The sequence below is a fragment of the Schistocerca nitens genome, chromosome 11 (genome assembly GCF_023898315.1).
Source record: "Schistocerca nitens isolate TAMUIC-IGC-003100 chromosome 11, iqSchNite1.1, whole genome shotgun sequence".
Lineage (NCBI taxonomy): Eukaryota > Metazoa > Arthropoda > Insecta > Orthoptera > Acrididae > Schistocerca > Schistocerca nitens.
This window is the reverse complement of record NC_064624.1, coordinates 56,558,430-56,579,433: the sequence shown is the minus strand read 5'-3', so window position 1 is coordinate 56,579,433 and position 21,004 is coordinate 56,558,430. Positions and strand designations below refer to the sequence as shown.

Genomic DNA, 21,004 nt, shown 5'->3' with positions numbered 1-21,004 from the left:
TGATATTTTCAAGAGAAAAAGGCAATGTTGCTTCTTATTAATATAATACATTCAGAGTCACAGCAGTATTTGACCAACCATAACTGATGCTGAATGTGCATGTCGTCATATAATATGAAGGGTTTATTTCAATAGTGATACAAGTCCATTACCTCCACTTTTGTCTATAATGCTTCTGAAATTAGTGATCCAAACAAACATAAATAAAGGTTCATCTCTAGCAAGAAGCCATATGCTTGAATATTTCTGGTATCTCAACTGCAGATTTTTCAGCGCTCATTTAACTTTACGACTCTGTATCTCAAAATGAACAAAAATGGACTTGTTCCACTATTGAAATAAGCCCTTCATATGCACACACAGCACATCGATCTCGTGAGGCACAAGGCTCTCATAACGAAGTACGTACGTCGGTCAACAGATGACACTAGGAAAATTATGTTAACTGCGCTTTTTAGTTGCTACTTGCGACTCTTAGTTGCGATTTGTCACAGACATCGCAGTTTGACTCGGTAGCGAATAGCGTAGTATGAACGTTGCTCAACAGATGGCAGTGCTAACTGCGCTTTTTAGTTGCTACTTGCGACTCTTAGTTGCGACTTGTTACTGAAATCGCAGAAAGCAGTGCTAAATTCAACCAATAGATGGCTCACGTCTTTGAATGTGAAATACTACTTGCGACTGCTAACTGTGACTGAAATCGCAGTTAGATTCTGTAAAGTTGTTATTGTGATATCTGTGACTTCTCAGTCACTGTGATTTCTAACAGATACGCGATTTCCTGCCCACCACTACTTCTCTAATATCATTGTACTGTTACGTGAGAAACAGGTTAGTTTCAGAATTTTCGGACACTTACAACAATATATCTTCTTAAGTTAGCAGTACGTCATTTAATTCGTATCAAATCAGCATTTGTGCTTCACAGTTCAGCCAAAGTGAACATCGCTCCGCAATTTCATTGTAGATCAACGCAAATAAACGTGTTTTTTGAGAATTTTCGGAAGCTGCCATTGTCCTTTGCACAATCTACGAGCAATTTGTAACAAATAGGCGTTTGTGATTTAGTTACTGTAGCAAATTAAGTAGCGTATTGCGTTACATCTAGTTTTCCCTTAAAGATGAGTAGACCTTTATATTATCTGCATTTATCACAAATTAACTGTTTTCGTGTTTCATAACAACTAGCCTATAATTAATTAGATTAGATTAGATTTACTTTCATTCCAATTGATCCGTAGTGAGGAGGTCCTCCTGGATGTGGAACATGTCAGAAAAACAACAATACATGACAAATATTTACAACTAAAACAAATAAGCTAATGTACCATTCCACAGGTCCCAAGTGGAATGATCGTCATTTTTTAATGAACACTAAGAGTCATTTTACAAATACTAATGCACTGAATTTAAAATAAAAAAGTTTTTTATTTATTTATAAGGTAATACAACTACTGTAATACTTATTTACAATGAACACATTACTGCACTGAAATGGTGCAGAAGTTAGATTATACGCACACACACACACACACACACACACAAATTTTCAATGAATACATTACTGCACTGTAATTGTGCAGAAGTTATGTTGTACTTATATACAAATCAGTTGGTTTTACTAAGAAATTCATCAATGGAGTAGAAGGAGTTGGCCAACAATAAATCCTTTAGGCTTCTCTTAAACTGAATTTCATTGGTTGTTAAGCTTTTTATGGCTGCTGGCAAGTTATTGAAAATGTGTGTTCCTGAATAATGCACACCTTTTTGTACAAGACTAAGTGACTTTAAATCCTTGTGAAGATTATTCTTATTTCTAGTATTGATTCCATGAATTGAGCTGTTGGTTTGAAAAAGTGATATATTTTTAATGACAAATTTCATGAAGGAATAAATATATTGGGAAGCAGTGGTTAGTATCCCTAGTTCCATAAACAGGCTTCTGCAGGATGTTCTCGAGTTCACACCACATATAACTCTCACTGCACGTTTTTGTGCCCGGAAAACTTTAGCTTGGCTTGATGAATTACCCCAAAAAATAATCCCATATGACATTATGGAATGAAAGTAAGCATAGTATGCCAGCTTTTTCATTTTTATATCCCCTATGTCTGACAAAATTCGCATTGCAAACAGAGATTTGTTAAGACGCTTCAGCAGTTCTGTGGTGTGCTCCTCCCAGTTGAATTTATTATCAAGCTGTAATCCCAAGAATTTAACACTGTCCACTTCTTCTATCTTCTTGTCATCGTATGTTAGACATATACTCTTGGGACACCCCTTACAAGGGGGGACACCCATTACCCGTCCACGTGACTGCGAGTGATGTGTCAATGACTGACCTAGGTGTCGTATAGGGGGTGGACAGGGATCAGAGAGGACTCAGGATGTTTTACCACTCCCCCTAACCAACAAGTTTGGGGGGCGGTCGTTCACTGAAACTGAGCCAGGGGGAATCACTTCACCTGTTCTGGGGAAGCCTGTTTTGTCTGGTATCAGGAGGAGGAAAACGCAAAGGGGTAGGGGTCTGTTAATTGTCAGCAGTTCAAACGTACAGTGAATGATGGTATCCTTTAGGGAAATGGTAGCAAGGGACAGGAATGGACACCAAGTGCAGTCAGCGTGAATGCCTGCGGACCTCATTCAACATGTTGATGAGACTATTCAGACAGCCATTGAGGTAGCTTAGCTCTTTCTGTTCTCGGTAGTGTGCATTCGTGAGAGTGACAGTAGCCTGAAAATCTCACATACCCCAGTGGGAGATGGCAGTAATTCGCTGTGTGCACTTACACTTGGGTGGCACCTCCTTCAGTTTATAATGTTTTATCCACGCCCTGGTGTCAGAGACATACTGAAGCTGTAGATACAGTCACTGTCCTTGTCTTTTGGCAGAATAACAATGTAATGTGGAAGAGGTTGCAGGTCCTTAGATGGTTCCTCTCGATTTTTGTATTGATAGACAATGGCTGCAGAACACCTTTTCCACAGATTTTCTTCGTCAAGTCGTCCAATGTGAATTGCGCTGGAAGATCCTTCAAAATCATTTTCAACCGCTTGTCTTTAGGGGGTTGATGTGAGAAAAAGTCAAGCTGATGTTGTTGAAAGAAAGCGATGGCTTTCTGTTGGTCAGAGTAAGCTTCAAAGTGGCACTTGACCCTGTTTCTTTCATATACAGCCTTAAGTGTACCCCTTATTTGGGTTTTTACCACTACATTTAATTTGAGCTTCGACAGTTGGGAGTTCGGTTGATCTTCTTGTGTGTCATCATTTTGGCACTATCAGCTGAAAGCGGTTTAATGTTTCTAGTGTCTGCACCCACCTCTTATGAGGGTTTGAATCCTGTGGCAGTGAGGCATGTTTATGTTATTGCTTCTATTGCACCACAACGAAAATTTCTTCGTCGGCGCTTTTCTGCGCCGCTGCATCACTCTTGAGAGCAAGGTCTTCATGTTCCCCATTTTCTACCACCCACATTCATCATCGTCGTCAGGGATGGCACTGACATCAAAGGAACGTTCCTCTTCCTGGTGATGGTGTGTTTCATGTGGTGTTGTATGCTGAGTGGTTGATAGCTGCTGGATGGCGATTTTGGTGAATTGCTCAATTGCCTCAGGTCGAACATGGAGAGCCAATTGGCAGTCACTAACGTCTCAATTAGGTTCTTGTGGTCTGACCTGTGCAGTAAGTAAATCGTGAAGCAATGAGTTGTAATTTCTGTTTCTGTCGAGAGACCACAGACTTTGCCGCCTTGAACAGTGATTAGTTTGCTATCTTAAGTGGTTTAACAGCTCTCTTTTTGGACGCACTGCCTTGTACCACTGTCCTGCCTTGAGGAACGTGGCCGTGGCTGCCCTCATACCCTAACCTAGCCATTCCCTAAGAGTCTGGCAGGCCCAGACTATCTCGCCTATACCTATGGTGGCGTTGAGGCGGAAACAAGCAGATAAACGGTGGACAAGTTGAGCAAACAAGTCTGCTGTGCGTAAGAAGGAAAGACGTGATGAGGAAATAAGCTCACAGTGAAGGGCAAGTTCGACATAAACACAGTCACGCAGCTATGAGGGCAGACCTATTTTTTAGACAAATTACAGCTGTAAATGCGAAGTCACCCTATCCATTCCCAGCGTTGGAGCTTTCTTGGTTCGTGCCGGCCTTATCTGTCGTTAGCTCCGCCGCATGGCGCTGCTATTAGTTGTTAAAGATGGCGGTTGTGCTTCGCACGTCCATGGCGTCAGGGCAACAAAGTGTTACGCGTTTCCTGTAGAGCAAGGGACGAACACCAATCGAAATCTACAGGGAAATACAACCCACATATGGGGAAACCTGCCTCACTTTGAGAAGTGTGAGGTGGTGGTATTGTGAGTTCGATGAAGGCTGTGAAGTCTTGCACGACAGTGAGCAGGCAGCGAGGCCGCATTCGTCGCTGAGTGACAACATTTTCTGCGTGGATGTAATGGTGAAAGCAGATTGCCGTGTGCGCATCACGGCCATTTCCCAGTAGCTTGGCATATCGTATAGGAGTGCAGCGATTCACAGGTAATGATGAAGTCAAGACAGAAAGAAGTTCGATGGTGGCTCCATAGTCAGCCGGACGAATCCTACCACAAGGGTATCTCAAATTTAGTTCTGCGATGGGAAAAGTGTATGAACTGGTGTAGGGACTATGTGGAACATTATTGTAAGGTACAAAGAATAGGATGTCATTACCTGTGTGTACTTTACTTTGGCTAATAAAAAATAGGGGCAAAGACTTTCTGATTTGCCCTCATAGCTCATGCCTCGCCGGACTCCAACCAGAAAGCGAATGCTCAATCTTAGATTCTATACTGAGGTGACAAAGTTGTAGGATAGCGATATGCACATATACAGACAGCAGTAGTCTCGTGTACACGTGTTATAAAATGGCATTGCATTGCCAGAGCTGTCATTAAATAGGCCATATTTAATACAGATTGTGCATGATATCATAATACTGAAACCAACATCTAAGTCTACATCTACATCTAACTCTGAAAACCACCGTGAGGTGCATGGCAGAGGGTACGTCCCATTGTACCAGTTATTAGAGTTTCTTCCTTTTCCATTCATGTACAGAGCATGGGAAGGATGACTGTTTGAGCATCACTGTGCATGCAGTAAATATTTTCATGTTATCCTCATGATTCCCATGTGAGCAACACATAGGAAGTTGTAGTATACTCCTACAGTCATCATTTAAAGTCAGTTATGGAAACTTTGTTAATAGACTTTCTAGGGATAGTTTACATCTCTCTTCAAGAGTTTTTCAGTTCAGTTCCTCACGTATCTCTGTGACAACCACCAACAGATTAAACAAACCTGTGACCATTCGTGCTGCCCTTCTCTGTATACATTCAATATCCTCTGTTAGTCCTATCCGGTACATGTCCCACAAACTTGAGCAATATTCTAGAACTGGTCGCAAGAGTGATTTGTAAGAAATCTCCTTTGTAGACTGACTGCACTTCCTCAATATTTTACCAATAAACCAAAGTGTACCACCTCCTTTACCCACAACTGAGCCTATGTGGCCATTCCATTTCATATCTCTACAAAGTGCTACACACAGGTATTTGTATAAGCTGGCAGATTCCAACAGTGACTGATTGATATTATAGTCATAGGGTACTATGTTTTTTCGTTTTTTGAAATGTACAATTTATGAATATTTAAAGCAAGGTACCAATCTTTGCACCACTTTGAAATCTTATCAAGATCTGACAATAAAATTCTGTTTCTTTCAGACAGTACTTCATCCTAGATAGTTTCATCAGCTGCAAAAAGTCTAAGGTTACTATTAATAGTGTCTTCAAGGTCACTGATATACAACATGAATAGCAATGCTCCCAACACACTTCCCTGGGGCACACCCAAAGTTACTTCTACATCTGACAATGGCTCTCCATCCATGATAACATGCTGCGCCCTCCTTACCAAAAAGTCCTCAATTCAGTCACAAATTTCAGTTGACACCCCATATGATCGTATTTTTGACAATAAGCTTTTCGAAAGTAAAAAAATACAGCAGCTACCAGGCTGCCTTGATCCAAAGCTTTCAGTATGTCACGTAACAAAAGTGTGAGTTGGATTTCAAATGATCGATGTTTTCGGAATCGATGCTGGTTGGCACTGAGGAGGTCATTCTGTTTGGGATAACTCATTATGTTTGAGCTCAGAACATGTTCTAAGGTTCTACAGCAAATCGATGTCAAGGATATTTGACGACAGTTTTGTGAATCATTTGTACTATCCTTCTTGTAGACGAGTATAACCAATGCTGTTTACCAAGAACTGGGCATGGTTTTTTGCTCGAAGAATCTACAATAGATTACAGTTAGAAGAAAGGCTAACTCAGCTGTGAATTCAGTATAGAATCTGACAGGGATTCCATCGGGCCTGGTGCTTTGTTCAGTTATAATGATTTCAGCTGTTTCTCAACACCTCTGACACTAATTCTTATTTCATTCATCTTTTCAGTGGTACAGCGATTAAATTGAGACAATTCTTGTGGGTTTTCATTTGTAAAGAAACATTTGAAAACTGAGTTACACATTTCAGCTTGTGCTTTCCTACCCCGAATTTCAGTTCCTGTCTCATTCACTAGGGATGGGACACTAACTATGGTGCGACTAACAGCCTTTACATATGACCAGAATTTCTCTGGGTCTTGTGGAAGATCATTTGACAAAGTTCTGCTACAACAGTCATTGAAGGCATCACGCATCGCTCTCTTTACAACCAGATGTGTTCATTCAGTACCTCTCTATCTACACATTGTTTTATACCTATTATGCAGTAATCTCAATTTCTTCAGAAATTTGTTTACAATGACTGGATACCATGAAGTGTCCCCTTCCATTACGAACTGTTTTACTGGGTACATATCTATCCAGTGGATGTCAACTATTCTTTTGAACTGAGCCAGAGTTCCTCTATGTGCTACTGTTCTGTGGTGAAAGTTACAAGTTCCTCATTGAGGTATGACACTGATTTCTTATCTACTTTACTCAATATATATCTTTCAGTTTCTATTAGTTGTCCTTCTTACTTTGGTATTCAGTGTTGCTACAACTATGTCATGGTCACTGATACCAGTTTCGATGTGGACGTCCTCAAAGAGGACAGGTCTATTTGTTGGTGTCAAAGCCAATATATTTTCATCAGACATGAGGTTCCTAACCATCTGTTCTAGGAAGTCTTCAGAGAAGACATTTAGTAACGTTTCTCAGTATGTCTTATCATGCCCATCTCTAACAAAACTGTAATTTTCCCAATTAATTGTTGGATGATTTAAATCTCCACCGATGATTACAGTTTGATTTGGCACTTACATATAAGTGAACTGACATTTTCTCTAAAGTTTTCTCTTATATCAGAAGATGAGTCTCACGCCTGATAGAAGGACCCAATTATCATTTTATGCCCACTTCTGATACTATGTCTTGCCCAGATAATCTCAAATGCAGTGGATTTAAGTTTGTCTATTGCGCCAAATACACTAGCTCCATTTTAATTTGTCTATCCTTTCAATGTACACTCAGATTATCACCAAAAATCTCACTGCTACCAATTTCAACCAGCTTTCTGTACCTAGTGTTATGTGAGCTTCACTGCTTTTCACGAGCGCTTCAAACTCTGGCACTTTGTTGCAAATGCTTCAGGAGTTAACCATTAGCCTTTTAATACTCTCCTCTGTGGAGGCATTCCTTTCGATCTTACACTGATATTCCTACGTCACGTCATTCGGGGGGCAGGAAGCCGAGTTTTTGTTGTTACACACTGTGTGAAGTGGAGTTGACAGTTACAGTTTTTCTTATTTATAACTAAAATAACTTGCGTTATCACTATTACATGTGTATCAGCACAGTTAACATAATTTCTCGGAAATTCATCATATTAAAGTGATAGTTATCATTTTTACATGTTCCCAAGTGAAACACACTGACAGTTCCGCTTACAAGCAATATAATTACTGTTCTTCATCGAATTCTTGTTTTTGTTGCATTGTATTTTAGTTCACCGCTTCCACAGCAGCAAAAGACAAAATATCAGTTTGGCAGGCAGCATTACTTTTCTGACGATTCCTCAACAAAACGTGTGCACTGTTTTGTTATGGTTTTATAAGAAATGAAATCCGTTTGTATCCATAATGTCCGGTTTACTCTGTAACACATATCATATAGCGTGTTGCTGACCATATAGAAGTCAATGCAAATCTATGTAATAGGTAATGATGCTGTTAAACACAGGCTCTTCACCTAGTAACGAATTAGCCTCTAAGGCAGGGCACTTAAAGTGAATGTAGTGTTTTTTTTTTTACCAAAAATGAACAAGAAGATCATTATGTAAAGCTGATAACCATAAACAATGCAGAAAGCTTTTTAAGACAATTGGAATTCTTCACACACTTCCCAAAACATGTACTCCTTAATAATTTTCTTCAGATGCACTGCGATGTACACAGTTACAATACAAGGGATACAAAGTAATCTTCATGTACACTTTGGCTTTTTTTCCCTGTGTTCGGAGTGGAGTTATGGAGCCCACTACTAAGGTATGTTATTCGACAAGGTCTCATGTAATGTAAAGCAAGAATTAGAGAATTCCTAAAAATTTAAATGAAAAAATTGCTTAATTAGCCACTCTTTCTAGAAATTATCTGAAGATCTAAATAAAGAGCTTAAAAAGTTCTGTCAGTTGCGACAGGTATGTATGTTTGTTGCAAAGCTATATGTCAAACAGATTTCATAGAAATACATTAACTTCTTGGGATCAGCAACTGACTGTGTGATCTGTGTTAGAGAATAAACTGGACATTATGGATTTCTTTTCTTATTAAGGCATAACAAAACAGTGCACACGTTTTGTTGAGGGATTGTCAGAAAAGTAATGCTGCCTGCCAAACTGATATTTTGTCTTTTGCTGTAGAAGCGGTGAACTGAAAGGATCACAACAAGAACAGGTATTCGCTGAAGAACTGTAATTCTGTTGCTTGCAAACATGGATGTCAGTACATTTCACCTGTCCACATGTAAATCTGATAACTGTGGCATTAATACCAGGAATTGCTGAGAAATTATTTTAACTGTGCCACTACATGTTTTACAGCAATAAAGCAAGTTGTCTTATTGTGAAAATCAATGCTTGATTTCAGTTATATATCAGAAAAACTGGAACTGTCAAGTCCACTTCACATTGCTTGTAATGATGGAAACTCAGCTTCCTGCCCCAAATCACATGACTTAGACGTTGGTTTCAAACCCCAGTGCAGTGGATATAGGGGCACGTCTGTGTTATTTATGTCTATGGTCATTACCTCTCGCCATCTCCTGCGACTGGTGTCATTGACGATGACAGCACTGGAAGTATTTCTTGATGCATCCAGGACCTTCAGTTTTGTTGGCACTAGGGCTAGGTGTACAAGCTTTTTGTACTCGTTATTGACATCGCAAGGGGTCCTCCTAAGATCGTAGCTATCTGACTGAACCTTCCACGTGAGGGCAGATGATGGTATGTACACAGATATGCATATGTGCTGTACGTCTTGTACACTGCAATATACCATGATGCATGTTGAACTGTCACCCTATGCCGATGATACAATGCTGTTTACCTTCAACCTGGATGTACACACGATGAGACATCACCTCCAACTCTGGAGCGATACCTCGAGTTTGTGTTCGACGAAGTGGCAGCTGAAATTCAATGCGGCAGAGATCCAGACCCAAAGACTGCTGCTGCCAGATCTTCCACCAGTTGAAATCCTGGGAGCATCTATCCCATGGACTACAACAATGAAGTACCTATGGGGGTCACCCTAGAACAAAGCCGCTCCTGGACGCCTCCTATGTGAGACATCAGAGGCAGAGCCACTGGTCGCCTTCGCACTCTGTATCCACTGCTGAGTGCACAGTTGACATTGCCATCCCACCACGCTGTCATGCTGTATCTACTGCTTGTCCAACTAGTGTCAGAATACGTAACCATGGTGTTGGGAAAAACTGCAGTCTCACTCATCGCAATGCTGCAAAGGGGCCAGAATTGACCCCTGAAGACCGTCCTGTGTCTTCTGAGAGAGAACACCACTTGCCTGCTACACAAGCGCATTGGCATCCTGCTCCTACAGGACACATTCCAGATCACTGCAAAGTCCTTCTACGAAAAGGTGGATCAATCACGCAACCATCTCATCCACGAACTGGGCCACCAACCACATCACAGACCAACAATGTGTTGGGCTGACAGGCTGCAAGAATAATTATTCTCTCATAGTGGCCCCAGGAGATCATCACATCACTGTAGGCCGATACATATAGGTAAAGTTTTGTTCTCTTTCTTCCGCACAGCAACAGCAGAATCAACATATTTATGCATACACTGCTGAATATTACGATCAAGAAAAGTCTACCAATGAAGCGTCAGCATCAGTGGCTGTCATTTGTACTCATGTGGTTCATGTGAAAATGTTTCTGAGCTGATTGCAGCCACATAACAGAAATTAATAGACTTCGAACACGGTATAGTAGCTGGAGATAGACGCATAGGACATTCCATTTTGGAAATTCAATATTATGAGGTCCACAATGTTTAGTATGTGCCAACAAAACCAAATTTCAGGTATTACCTCTCATTATGGCCAATGCAGTGGCTAATGGCATTCACTTAACGAACCAGAGCAGCGCCATCTGCGTGCAGTTCTCACTGCTAACAAACAAGCAGTACTGTGTGAAATAACCATTGATGTTAATGGGCTATGGCAGCAGATGATGGACGTGAGTGCCTTTGCTAGCAGCACGACATCGCCTGCAGTGCCTCTCCTGGGCTTGTAACCATTTCAGTCGGACCCTAGAAAAACCGTAGCCTCATGAGATGAGTACCTGATTTCATTTGGTAAGAGCTGATGGTATGGTTCGAGTGTGGCACAGTGCTCACAAAGCCATGGAGGGTGTCAACAAGGCACTGTTCAAGCTTGTGGTGGCTCTGCAACGCTCTGGGCTGTGTTTATGTGGATTTTCTCGCCCAGCGCAGTTTCAAGCGACTGGAAAAAAAGAAAACAGCTGACTCCTGCGTATAAGAAGCGCAAAAGAATGGACACGCAAAATTATGGACCAATATACCTGACAACAGTTTGCTGCAGAATCCTTGAACCTATTCTCAGTATGAATGTAATAATTTTTTTGAGATCGAGAAGCTTATGTCTACAAATCAGCATGATTTTAGAAAACATGCGAATCACAGCTTTCCTTTTTCTCACACGATATACTGCGAACTAAGACTGAAGGACAACAGGCACAGTCCAGAAAGCATTTGACATGGTACCCGATTGCAGGTCGTTGAAGAAGGTATGAGCATATGGAATAGATTCACAGATATGTGACTGGCTCAAAGACTTCTTAACCTATAGAATGCAGTATGTTGTCCTCGATGGCGAGTGTTCATGAGAGACGAGGGTATCGTTAGGTGTGTCCCAGGGAATTGTGACAGGACCACTACTATTCTCTATATACGCATACATAAACGATTCGGCAGATGGAGTGTGCAATAATCTGCAGTTGTTTGCTGATGTTGCTGTGGTGCATGGTAAGGTGTCAAAGATGAGTGAGAGTAGGGGGATAGAAATTGACTTAGACAAAATTTCTAGTTGGTGTGATGAATGGCAGCTAGCTCTAAATGTGATGATGAGGTCCCATACTCTTTGACAGATGCGGGGGACCTGCACCGCGGTACTAGGCGAGGCCCTAGCAGAGGTGGTTTGCCGTTGCCTTCCTCCGACTGTAATGGGGATGAATGATGATGATGATGATGATGACACAACACCCAGTCATCTCGAGGCAGGTGAAAATCCCTGACCCCGCTGGGAATCGAACCCGGGACTCCATGCTCAGGAAACGAGAACGCTACCGTGAGATCACGAGCTTCGGACGCTCTAAGTGTAGAAACATGTATATGAGTGCGGATGAGTAGGAAAAACAAACCTGTAATGTTCGAATACAGTATTAGGAGTGCCCTGCTTGACACAGTCACATCATTTAAATATCTGGGCATAACATCGCAAAGCAATACAAAATGGAACGAGCATATGAGGATTGTTGTAGGGAAGATGAATAGTTGATTTAATTTTATTGGAAGAATTCTAGGAAAATGTGGTTCAACTCTAAAGGAGACCACATACAGGACCCTAATCCGACCTATTCTTGAGTACTGCTCGATTGTTTGGGATCCACATCAGGTTAGATTAAAGGAAGACATTGAAGCACTTCAGGGGCACGTTGTCACATTTGTTACATATAGGTTCAAACAACACAAGAGTGTTACGGAGATGCTTTGAGAACTCAAAAGGGAATCTCTGGAGGGAAAGCGACGTTCTTTTTGAAGAATACTTTTGAGAACCAGCATTGGAATCTGACTGCAGCACAATCCTACTGCCTCCAACATACTTTTCGCATTAGGACCATGAAGATAAGATATGAGAAATTAATGCTCATATGGAGGCATATAGATAGTCATTTTCCCCTCATTCTATTTGTGAGTGGAATAAGAAGGGAAGTGAATAGTACCTGTATGGGATACCGTCTGCACTGTGCCGTAAGGTGGATTATAGGGTATTGATGTAGATACAGATGTAGATGTAAATCTGGTCCAGTTGAACCACTCATTGAATGTAAATTGTAATGTTGGCTACTTGGAGACCATCTGCAGCCGTTCATCAAGTTCATGTTTCTGAACAACGATGGAATTTTTATGGATGACAATGCGCCATATCACCGGGCCAAAATTGTTTGCAAATGGTTTGAAGCACAGTCTCGATAATGCGAGTGAATGATTTGACCATCAAGATTTTCTGACATTAATCACATCAAACATTTATTGGACATAATTCAGAGGTCAGTGCGTGTGCAAAATCCTACAGCAGCAACACTTTCACAATTATGGGTGGCTATAGAGTTAGAATGGCCCAATGTTTCTTCAGAGGACTTCCAGTGACTTACTGAGTCCATGCTACATCTAGCTGCTGCACTATACTGGGCAAAAGTAGGTCCAACACGATATTAGGAGGTTTCCCATGACTACTGTCACCTCAGTGCATTGCTTATATAGATTTGTTGCTTGTACGTCTCTTTGGTGATTGAATTTCAAGCCTACTTTCAGACCTACTATTTCAGGCTCTTGCCTCGATTTTCAAGGTTCATCTGGACTGGAGACAAACAGCATAGTGCTGTTAGCCAAAGGAAGGGGTTCAGATATGTTCTATTAACACTTCGTTTTACCTCTTTAAGATGTGGAAAATTGCAGTAGGAATGGCTAGAGTAGTGTTGCTGATATGGAATCACTTTGCCCAGGTCGTCTTGCAGTTGTGAATCTCTTACTGTCCTGATGAAGTCTACCATAAACTGGTGCAATGATTATCTTTTATCCTGGGTGCACAGCTGCTATGAATTTTTTGAAATATTTTACACTAGATTACAGTCTGGATGACTGACTGACCTATCCTTGTAACATTAGTCAACATGGCCTCCCTGTAATTCTACTGTGAATGGCTGAAAGTGAGGGGAAAGTGCTGGTATTATTTTTTCTGAATCCATGCAGCACTATTGTATGGTTTAATAATGATAGGCTTGATAGCCTCTTCTTGAGTAAAAGATTCTGAACGTAAAATAGTCCACCCCTTCCAATCTCCTGGTGAGGGCTACTCAGGAGGATGCTGTCATCAGCAGAAAGAAAAATGGCATTACATGGGTCCGAGTGTGCAGTGTTAGATCATTTAATGAAGTAGGTTATATAGAGAATTTAAAATTATTCACAGATGGGTTGAAGTTAGATTAGTATTATTAGTGACTTCTTGCCACATGGGTACAGGATTGTACATACAAAATCAAATACCAGTAAATGTAATACAGAAATAGATCCAATAATGAAGAAGAGAATAGGAATGCAAGTAAACTACTATGACCCATGTAGTGAACACATGATCATAGTCAACATACAACAGTAGTACTAGTTTATATGTTTCTTAGTTCTGCTTATCATTAAGAGATTGCAGCAATGTATGATGAGATAAAAGAAATTTGACAATTAAGGAGATGATAATTTAAATGTGATGAGTGAGTAGAATTCAACAGATAAAAAAGGATGAAAACTGTAAATAGTAGGAGAACACAGGCAAAAAGAAAAGGAATGAAAGGGAAAGAGACCTGGTAGAATTTTGCCCAAGTATAATTTAATCATTGCGAAGACTTCATTTGGAAATACCAGACGATTTCAAACAGATTATACTCGTATAATGGGAGTTTACTTTGCCAATTATGATGACATATGTAGTGCAACAAGATACTGGAACCTTTCAAAACAAGTCTAATAAATTTCAACTTCGATTTTCCCTTTAATTTATATTTGCAAGTATTAGTCGACAAAAGAGATCATCTGTCACAGCTGTTAAACATATCAATTCATTTTCCGCATGAGAGCTTCACAAGACATGTTGTTGAAACTGCTCAGTAAATCACTCTTGTGTGGTACGTTCAACCCGAGCGATCGATTACGGGTGATATCACCATCGATCCATTGCTCATGTGTGGGTCCTTGATGGATAATTCCACGTCATGTCGCATCCTGTTGAAACGTCCTACAATGCATTTCAAATGGTGGCATCCACACTGGCTGGTCTGTCGTATCATGTCACGTCACGACACTGTCAAGGGAAGAAAGTTTTGACGGATGACGTCATCCATCTGCTGTTGATCACGTAGCCTCCCAAGTTCATTTCCTCACGATACACAGCCATGCTCAGATCTCCATATTTTGTTTTGACATAGTTTTCGTCGTTGATATCAGTTGTATGTTGTTTGTTATTCGTTGTAAATTGTTTCTTTTTGTTATTTCTTTTATTAAACTTCACAATAAATGATGAAAAATTAATTGAAGCAGTGAGGCTGCAGTCTGAATTTTGCAACATGAGCGTACTAAAGTACTTGCCCTGTATTACATTTATAAAACGGATTTTTGTTCATACCTGTACTGAACTTAATATTTTAAAATGCAATGAGTAGTAATGTGGCTGCAACATGACATGAAAGTGCTGTGGGTAGAATCTGATTAGTAAGTGGAATTTATTTGTATGTTGTCAGGCATTTGTAATGTTTAATAAGGAAATTGACATATTGTCAGGCACAGCAACCATGGCAAAATGCTATCCTTTTTTTTGTGAAGTATACCTCAAGTAATGTATTAAATGGCTCTGAGCACTATGGGACTTAACATCTATGGTCATCAGTCCCCTAGAACTTAGAACTACTTAAACCTAACTAACCTAAGGACAGCACACAACACCCAGCCATCACGAGGCAGAGAAAATTCCTGACCCCGCCGGGAATCGAACCCGGGAACCCGGGCGTGGGAAGCGAGAACACTACCGCACGACCACGAGATGCGGGCAAGTAATGTATTAAAGTTATTTTTTAAATATGTGTTATTGACATGCTTGTTTATTGTTAACTGGCTCTGTGGATTGTGTGGGAAACAGTCTTGCAAGCATAAGTGGTCAATATTTATTTGGTTTTATCAACTAACACCAGTACAAATAAGCCACTTGAAGTATTAATGGCAAAATACGAGATGGAAAGGAAAACTATACATCTTAAAGAGGAATGTATTGAGGAAGATATGAGTATTACACAAATAATTGTACTGCACAGGCAACTAAACATAACCTAAACAGACCAGTTTCTCATGGTATATGATGACAGCCATATTCTGGCTGTTTAAACATCTCTGCATTTGAATATGCATGCCTATACCAGTATCTTTGACACTTCAGTGTGTTACGGGTACTATTATACGACCTCGGAGTGCACACAATGTTACTTTAGTTTCTGTGGGACGTTTGCCATCCAGCATAACGAACTGGGTTCTATAGATCATATAGCGCAGGGGCAGCCAATATTTCGGGTCACAGGTCATTCCTGGGACCAAGTGCTGAAGCGCTCAGCCTGGCTTCACATTACCCCCACCACCACACTGCACTGTATGAGTGTGATGAGGGGGAAGAGTGGAAAAGAGTGAATGCACCGCATTTAAATGGCAGTAGAACCATACCGCATATGACTTGGTTTTATACTTTACATTTCTCAACAACACAGATCACAAGCAAAATAAGGTTGCAATTACTTATTTTTAGCATGCTGAAGAGACATTATAATTTTTATCTGGTACAAATTGTCAGCATACGAACAGATGCAGACAATTTCACACACAAGTTGCCATGTAGTATACAAATATGCCAATGTACTTATTTAGTACTTACTTATGTACTTTTGGAACCTCATTATGGAGATTTAGAAAATCTACCCAAGGAAAGCTACACAGACATCATGGATAGTTTTAATGTAAAAATATTTGTAATTAAAACTGGAATTACCATGCAGGTTAATCAGTTACCTCTGCACATGCACAGGGGTGTTTTCTACTGGAACAGCAAACGGTCTCAAAAATAGGTGTGAGATTGACAGTGTGCTGAAAACCTACATTAAATGTCGTCATAATTGTTGCAAGGCCACAATGAGTTCTTCAAACCTTGTGCTTTCTTTAACGCCAGTGAGTATAGGGAATTGGATTGTCTTTGGTTCAAATGGCTCTGAGCACTATGGGACTCAACTTTTGAGGTCATCAGTCCCCTAGAACTTAGAACTACTTAAACCTAACTAACCTAAGGACATCACACACATCCATACCTGAGGCAGGATTCGAACCCGCGACCGTAGCGGTCTCGCAGCTCCAGACTGTAGCGCCTAGTACCGCACGGCCACTCCGGCCAGCTCGGATTGTCTTTGTCAGATTTTCTTTTTAAATGCATCTCCATCAAATCAGAAAGAAGTTATCCTGCAGCGTTTTACTGTATGTAGTGGGCAGTCAAATCCATTAAAAGTGTGAACTCTGAAATCCATTCCGGATGTTCTAATATTCGTTCCTGTACCTCTTTTTCCCCTCACAAATTCAATCGTAGTGAGGTTTATATCGAAAAATTGTTCCAGGCATGCCACTTGACTTAATTGATAAACTTTGCACTAATATATATGTAGTCTCAATACCATTTGTTCATTTCCACTGAAAACTGTTGCAATTGAAACTGGAATAAAGGGTGTGACTACAGAAATTTTACTATTCACATCATAAATTTCCTCAAGTGCTCCATGCCTGCAAATTTAGCACAGAACAATGAATCCAGTCTGTCAATCTTAATTTTTTTGATCTTTCACTGTCATGTGAAAGTCTAAATTCTTTCTGGGTGGTACTGTAATCTCATTTCGTAGCAAATAAGTACTACCTGTTACTCACACGAATTGAGAATTCTCATCCCCACTCATTTTAAAGGATTGTGAAGACAGATTGCTAGACTGTCTCTTTTTCTACAAACGAGAACTGGACCTGTCAACGTCCTCCATACCACGAACAAATAGTGAAAGGTAATCAGCACCGAGACCACGATTCTGTCAAACTCAGAGAATTGTGCTGACTGCAAAATGCCACACTGCAATGTTAAATAAAATGTTGCACAGTTCTCGGTACTTGTGAAAAGGACCGGGCAAAGTCGAGTGATAGGCCGGGCCTCAGCCCACCTACGGTCCACAAACGCTGCACGCGTGAAGTTTGGCACGCTCTGGCCAGCCCTGATATAGCGTGTCTGTGAAGGCACTCAGTATGAGGTTAAGATTGTAGTGCGCAACGTAAATAAATCACCCGTCGGTCTTTACAACAGCAGATTACGATACCATTTCTCGAAAATACCACTTAAGATATGGTGGAGGCTGGCTTAACCACAGATGTTCTTGTTCCCCAGACCACACAGGATGGCCTCTGTGGGTGGGGAAACAAAGGCGGGAGCTGGCAGTTCCACACTGACAAGGGAACCTCCCCATCGCAACCCCCCTCAGATTTAGTTATAGGTTGGCACAGTGGATAGATCTCGAAAAACTGAACATACATCAATCGAGAAAACAGGAAGAAGCTGTTTGGAACTATGAAAAAAATAAGCAGAATATACAAACTGAGTAGTCGATGCACAAGATAGGCAACATCAAGGATAATGTGAGCTCAGGAGCGCCGTGGTCATGTGGTTAGCGTGAGCAGCTGCGGAACGAGAGTTCCTCGGTTCAAGTCTTCTCTCGAGTGAAAAATTTACTTTCTTAATTTTTGCAAAGTTATGATCTGTCCGTTCGTTCATTGACGTCTCTGTTCACTGTAATAAGTTTAGTGTCCCTGTTTTGCGACCGCACCGCAAAACCGTGCGATTAGTAGACGGAAGGACGTGCCTCTCCAATGGGAACCGAAAACATTTGATCGCAAGGTCATAGGTCAACCGATTCCTGCACAGGAAAACACGTCTGATATATTCTATACAAGACTGGTGACGGCATGTGTGTCACATGACAGGAATATGTTGTCGACCCACCTAACTTGTACATTTGGCGTATGGGTAAAAAGATTCTTCTACCTTGCCCGATTTAGGTTTTCTTGTGGATGTGATAATCACTCCTAAAAAAGTAATGAAAACATAACAGTTTGTGCGCTGCAGTTGACTGACGTCGTGTGTTTCGATGTTTGTTTAGGTATAGCTCCGCCATACTACAGTGCAGTTACCTCGCATCGGACTGATGGACGGATAGATAATAATTGTCTGAAAATAAAAAATTAAACTTTTCACTTGAGGGAAGGCTTGAACCAAAGACCTCTCGTTCCGCAGCTGCTTACCCTAAGCACGGGACCACGGCACTTCTGACAGCTCACATTATCCTTCACGTTGCCTATCTTACGCACGGACTACTCAGTTTGTATATTTTTCTTATTTTTTTCATAGTTCCACACAACTTCTTCCTGTTTTCTCGATTGATCCGTGTTCAGTTTTTCAAGGCCTATCCACTGTGCCAACTTATAACTAAATCTGAGAGGGATGCGATGGGGAGGTTCCCTTGTGAGATAGCTCAGCCAACGAAAACACAGCCCATAAAAAAAAAAATGATTCGAGTTCAGCTCCCAGCCTCACGCAAAGGTTGAGGAATTCCTTTGTGTCATGTGTTAAGGAATGCCTTAATTGAGTAACACACTTGCTGAACAATGTTATTGCATTTATTCTTCCAAAAATCTCACATCAAAAATAGTGTATTCTGTTTACAAATGAAAGTTGCCCTCGGACTCAGATGGGGCAGGAAGCCAGACGAGACGGCGGCAGCAGAGTCGTCACTGGTCCAGGTGTGCGTACAGCCGCCTCAGCTTCTCGCGCCTGTTCCTCTTCTCCTTGTGGTTCTTCCAGGGCTTTGCAGGAGCTCCACTGCTGCCCTCACTGGAAACACACAAACGACACTGCACAACAATACACAAACCTCATTAACTGACATGATTTATCTTCAGCAATGTTCCGTTTGGGCATCCCCATTAACCCGTATACAACTAGACTTATTACTACCAAGTACAGATGCAATTGAAGTAATCCTATGACAAACAAATGAACAATTTGAGTAAATACTCAAGCAGTGGTTGGGAAGGGAGTGAGACAGGTTTGTAGCCTCTCCCCGATGTTATTCAATCTGTATATTGAGCAAGCAGTAAAGGAAACAAAAGAAAAATTTGGAGTACGTATTAAAATCCGTGGAGAAGAAATAAAAACTTTGAGGTTTGCCGATGACATTGTAATTATATCAGAGACAGCAAAGGACTTGGAAGAGCAGTTGAACGGAATGGACGGTGTTTTGAAAGGAGGATATAAGATGAACATCAACAAAAGCAAAACCAGGATAATGGAATGTAGTTGAATTAAGTCGGGTGATGCTGAAGGAATTAGATTAGGAAATGAGACGCTTAAAGTAGTAAAGGAGTTTTGCTATTTGGGGAGCAAAATAACTGATGATGGTCGAAGTATAGAAGATATAAAATGTAGACTGGCAATGGCAAGGAAAGCGTTTCTGAAGAAGAGAAATTTGTTAACATCGAGTATAGATTTAATTGTCAGGAAGTCGTTTCTGAAAGTATTTGTATGGAGTGTAGCCATGTATGGAAGTGAAACATGGACGATAAATAGTTTGGACAAGAAGAGAATAGAAGCTTTTGAAATGTGGTGCTACAGAAGAATGCTGAAGATTAGATGGGTAGATCACATAACTAATGAGGAGGTATTGAATAGGATTGGGGAGAAGAGAAATTTGTGGCACAACATGACTAGAAGAAGGGATCGGTTGGTAGGACACGTTCTGAGGCATCAAGGGATCACCAATTTAGTACTGGAGGGCAGCGTGGAGGTGAAAACCGTAGAGGGAGACCAAGAGATGAATACACTAAGCAGATTCAGAAGGATGTAGGTTGCAGTAGTTACTGGGAGATGAAGCAGCTTGCACAGGATAGAGTAGCATGGAGAGCTGCATCAAACCAGTCTCAGGACTGAAGACCACAACAATAACAACAACAACAACAACAACAACTGCTTCTCCACATACATAAGTAATTAATTAATTTGTATGTTTATTCACCATGTTTCTTATATCCAACCCAGAAGGATGCAGATGGAGTCAAGGTATAACTTACACCGACAATCACTGAAAGAAACTGTACATTGAACACTGATATTTCTACCAACTTTGGCAAGAACTGCTCTAAGTGTTTACGTGTCAAGCTTTACATGTCAACCCTTCTTACTGTGACCCCACCCTGGGGCTCTAACCGAGCAGCCGAGAAGCTGAAGTGTCCCTTTTTTGATGTTTAAGAATAATGCGTGTGAAGTGTGTATAAAAATATTGAATACGACCAAACAGACCAGGCTGAAAGTCAATTGTGAAAAAAATATAAAATTATTTACAAAAAATATAAAATTATTTACAAAAAATATAACATCGATACTACGGTAGGGAAAGACAATAAAGACGATAAACAATATCGCAGTAGAGAATAGGGTGAAATAAAACATTTATATCTTTGTATAACTATAGAAGATGGAAAAGATAAG

At 40.7% G+C, this 21,004-nt stretch overlaps 1 protein-coding gene across 2 annotated transcripts in view; it reads right to left on the bottom strand.

Moving 5' to 3' along the window:
• Nucleotides 1–19,119: 19,119 nt before the first annotated feature.
• LOC126213339 (large subunit GTPase 1 homolog) overlaps nt 19,120–21,004 on the bottom strand; it is a 171,014-nt gene continuing 169,129 nt past the window's right edge. For both annotated transcript variants that reach the window (XM_049941036.1, XM_049941037.1), the window contains exon 11: nt 19,120–19,351. In XM_049941036.1, coding sequence (XP_049796993.1) covers nt 19,249–19,351 — 103 coding nt within the window. In that variant the 3' untranslated portion in view covers nt 19,120–19,248. The remainder of the gene's footprint in view (nt 19,352–21,004) is intronic.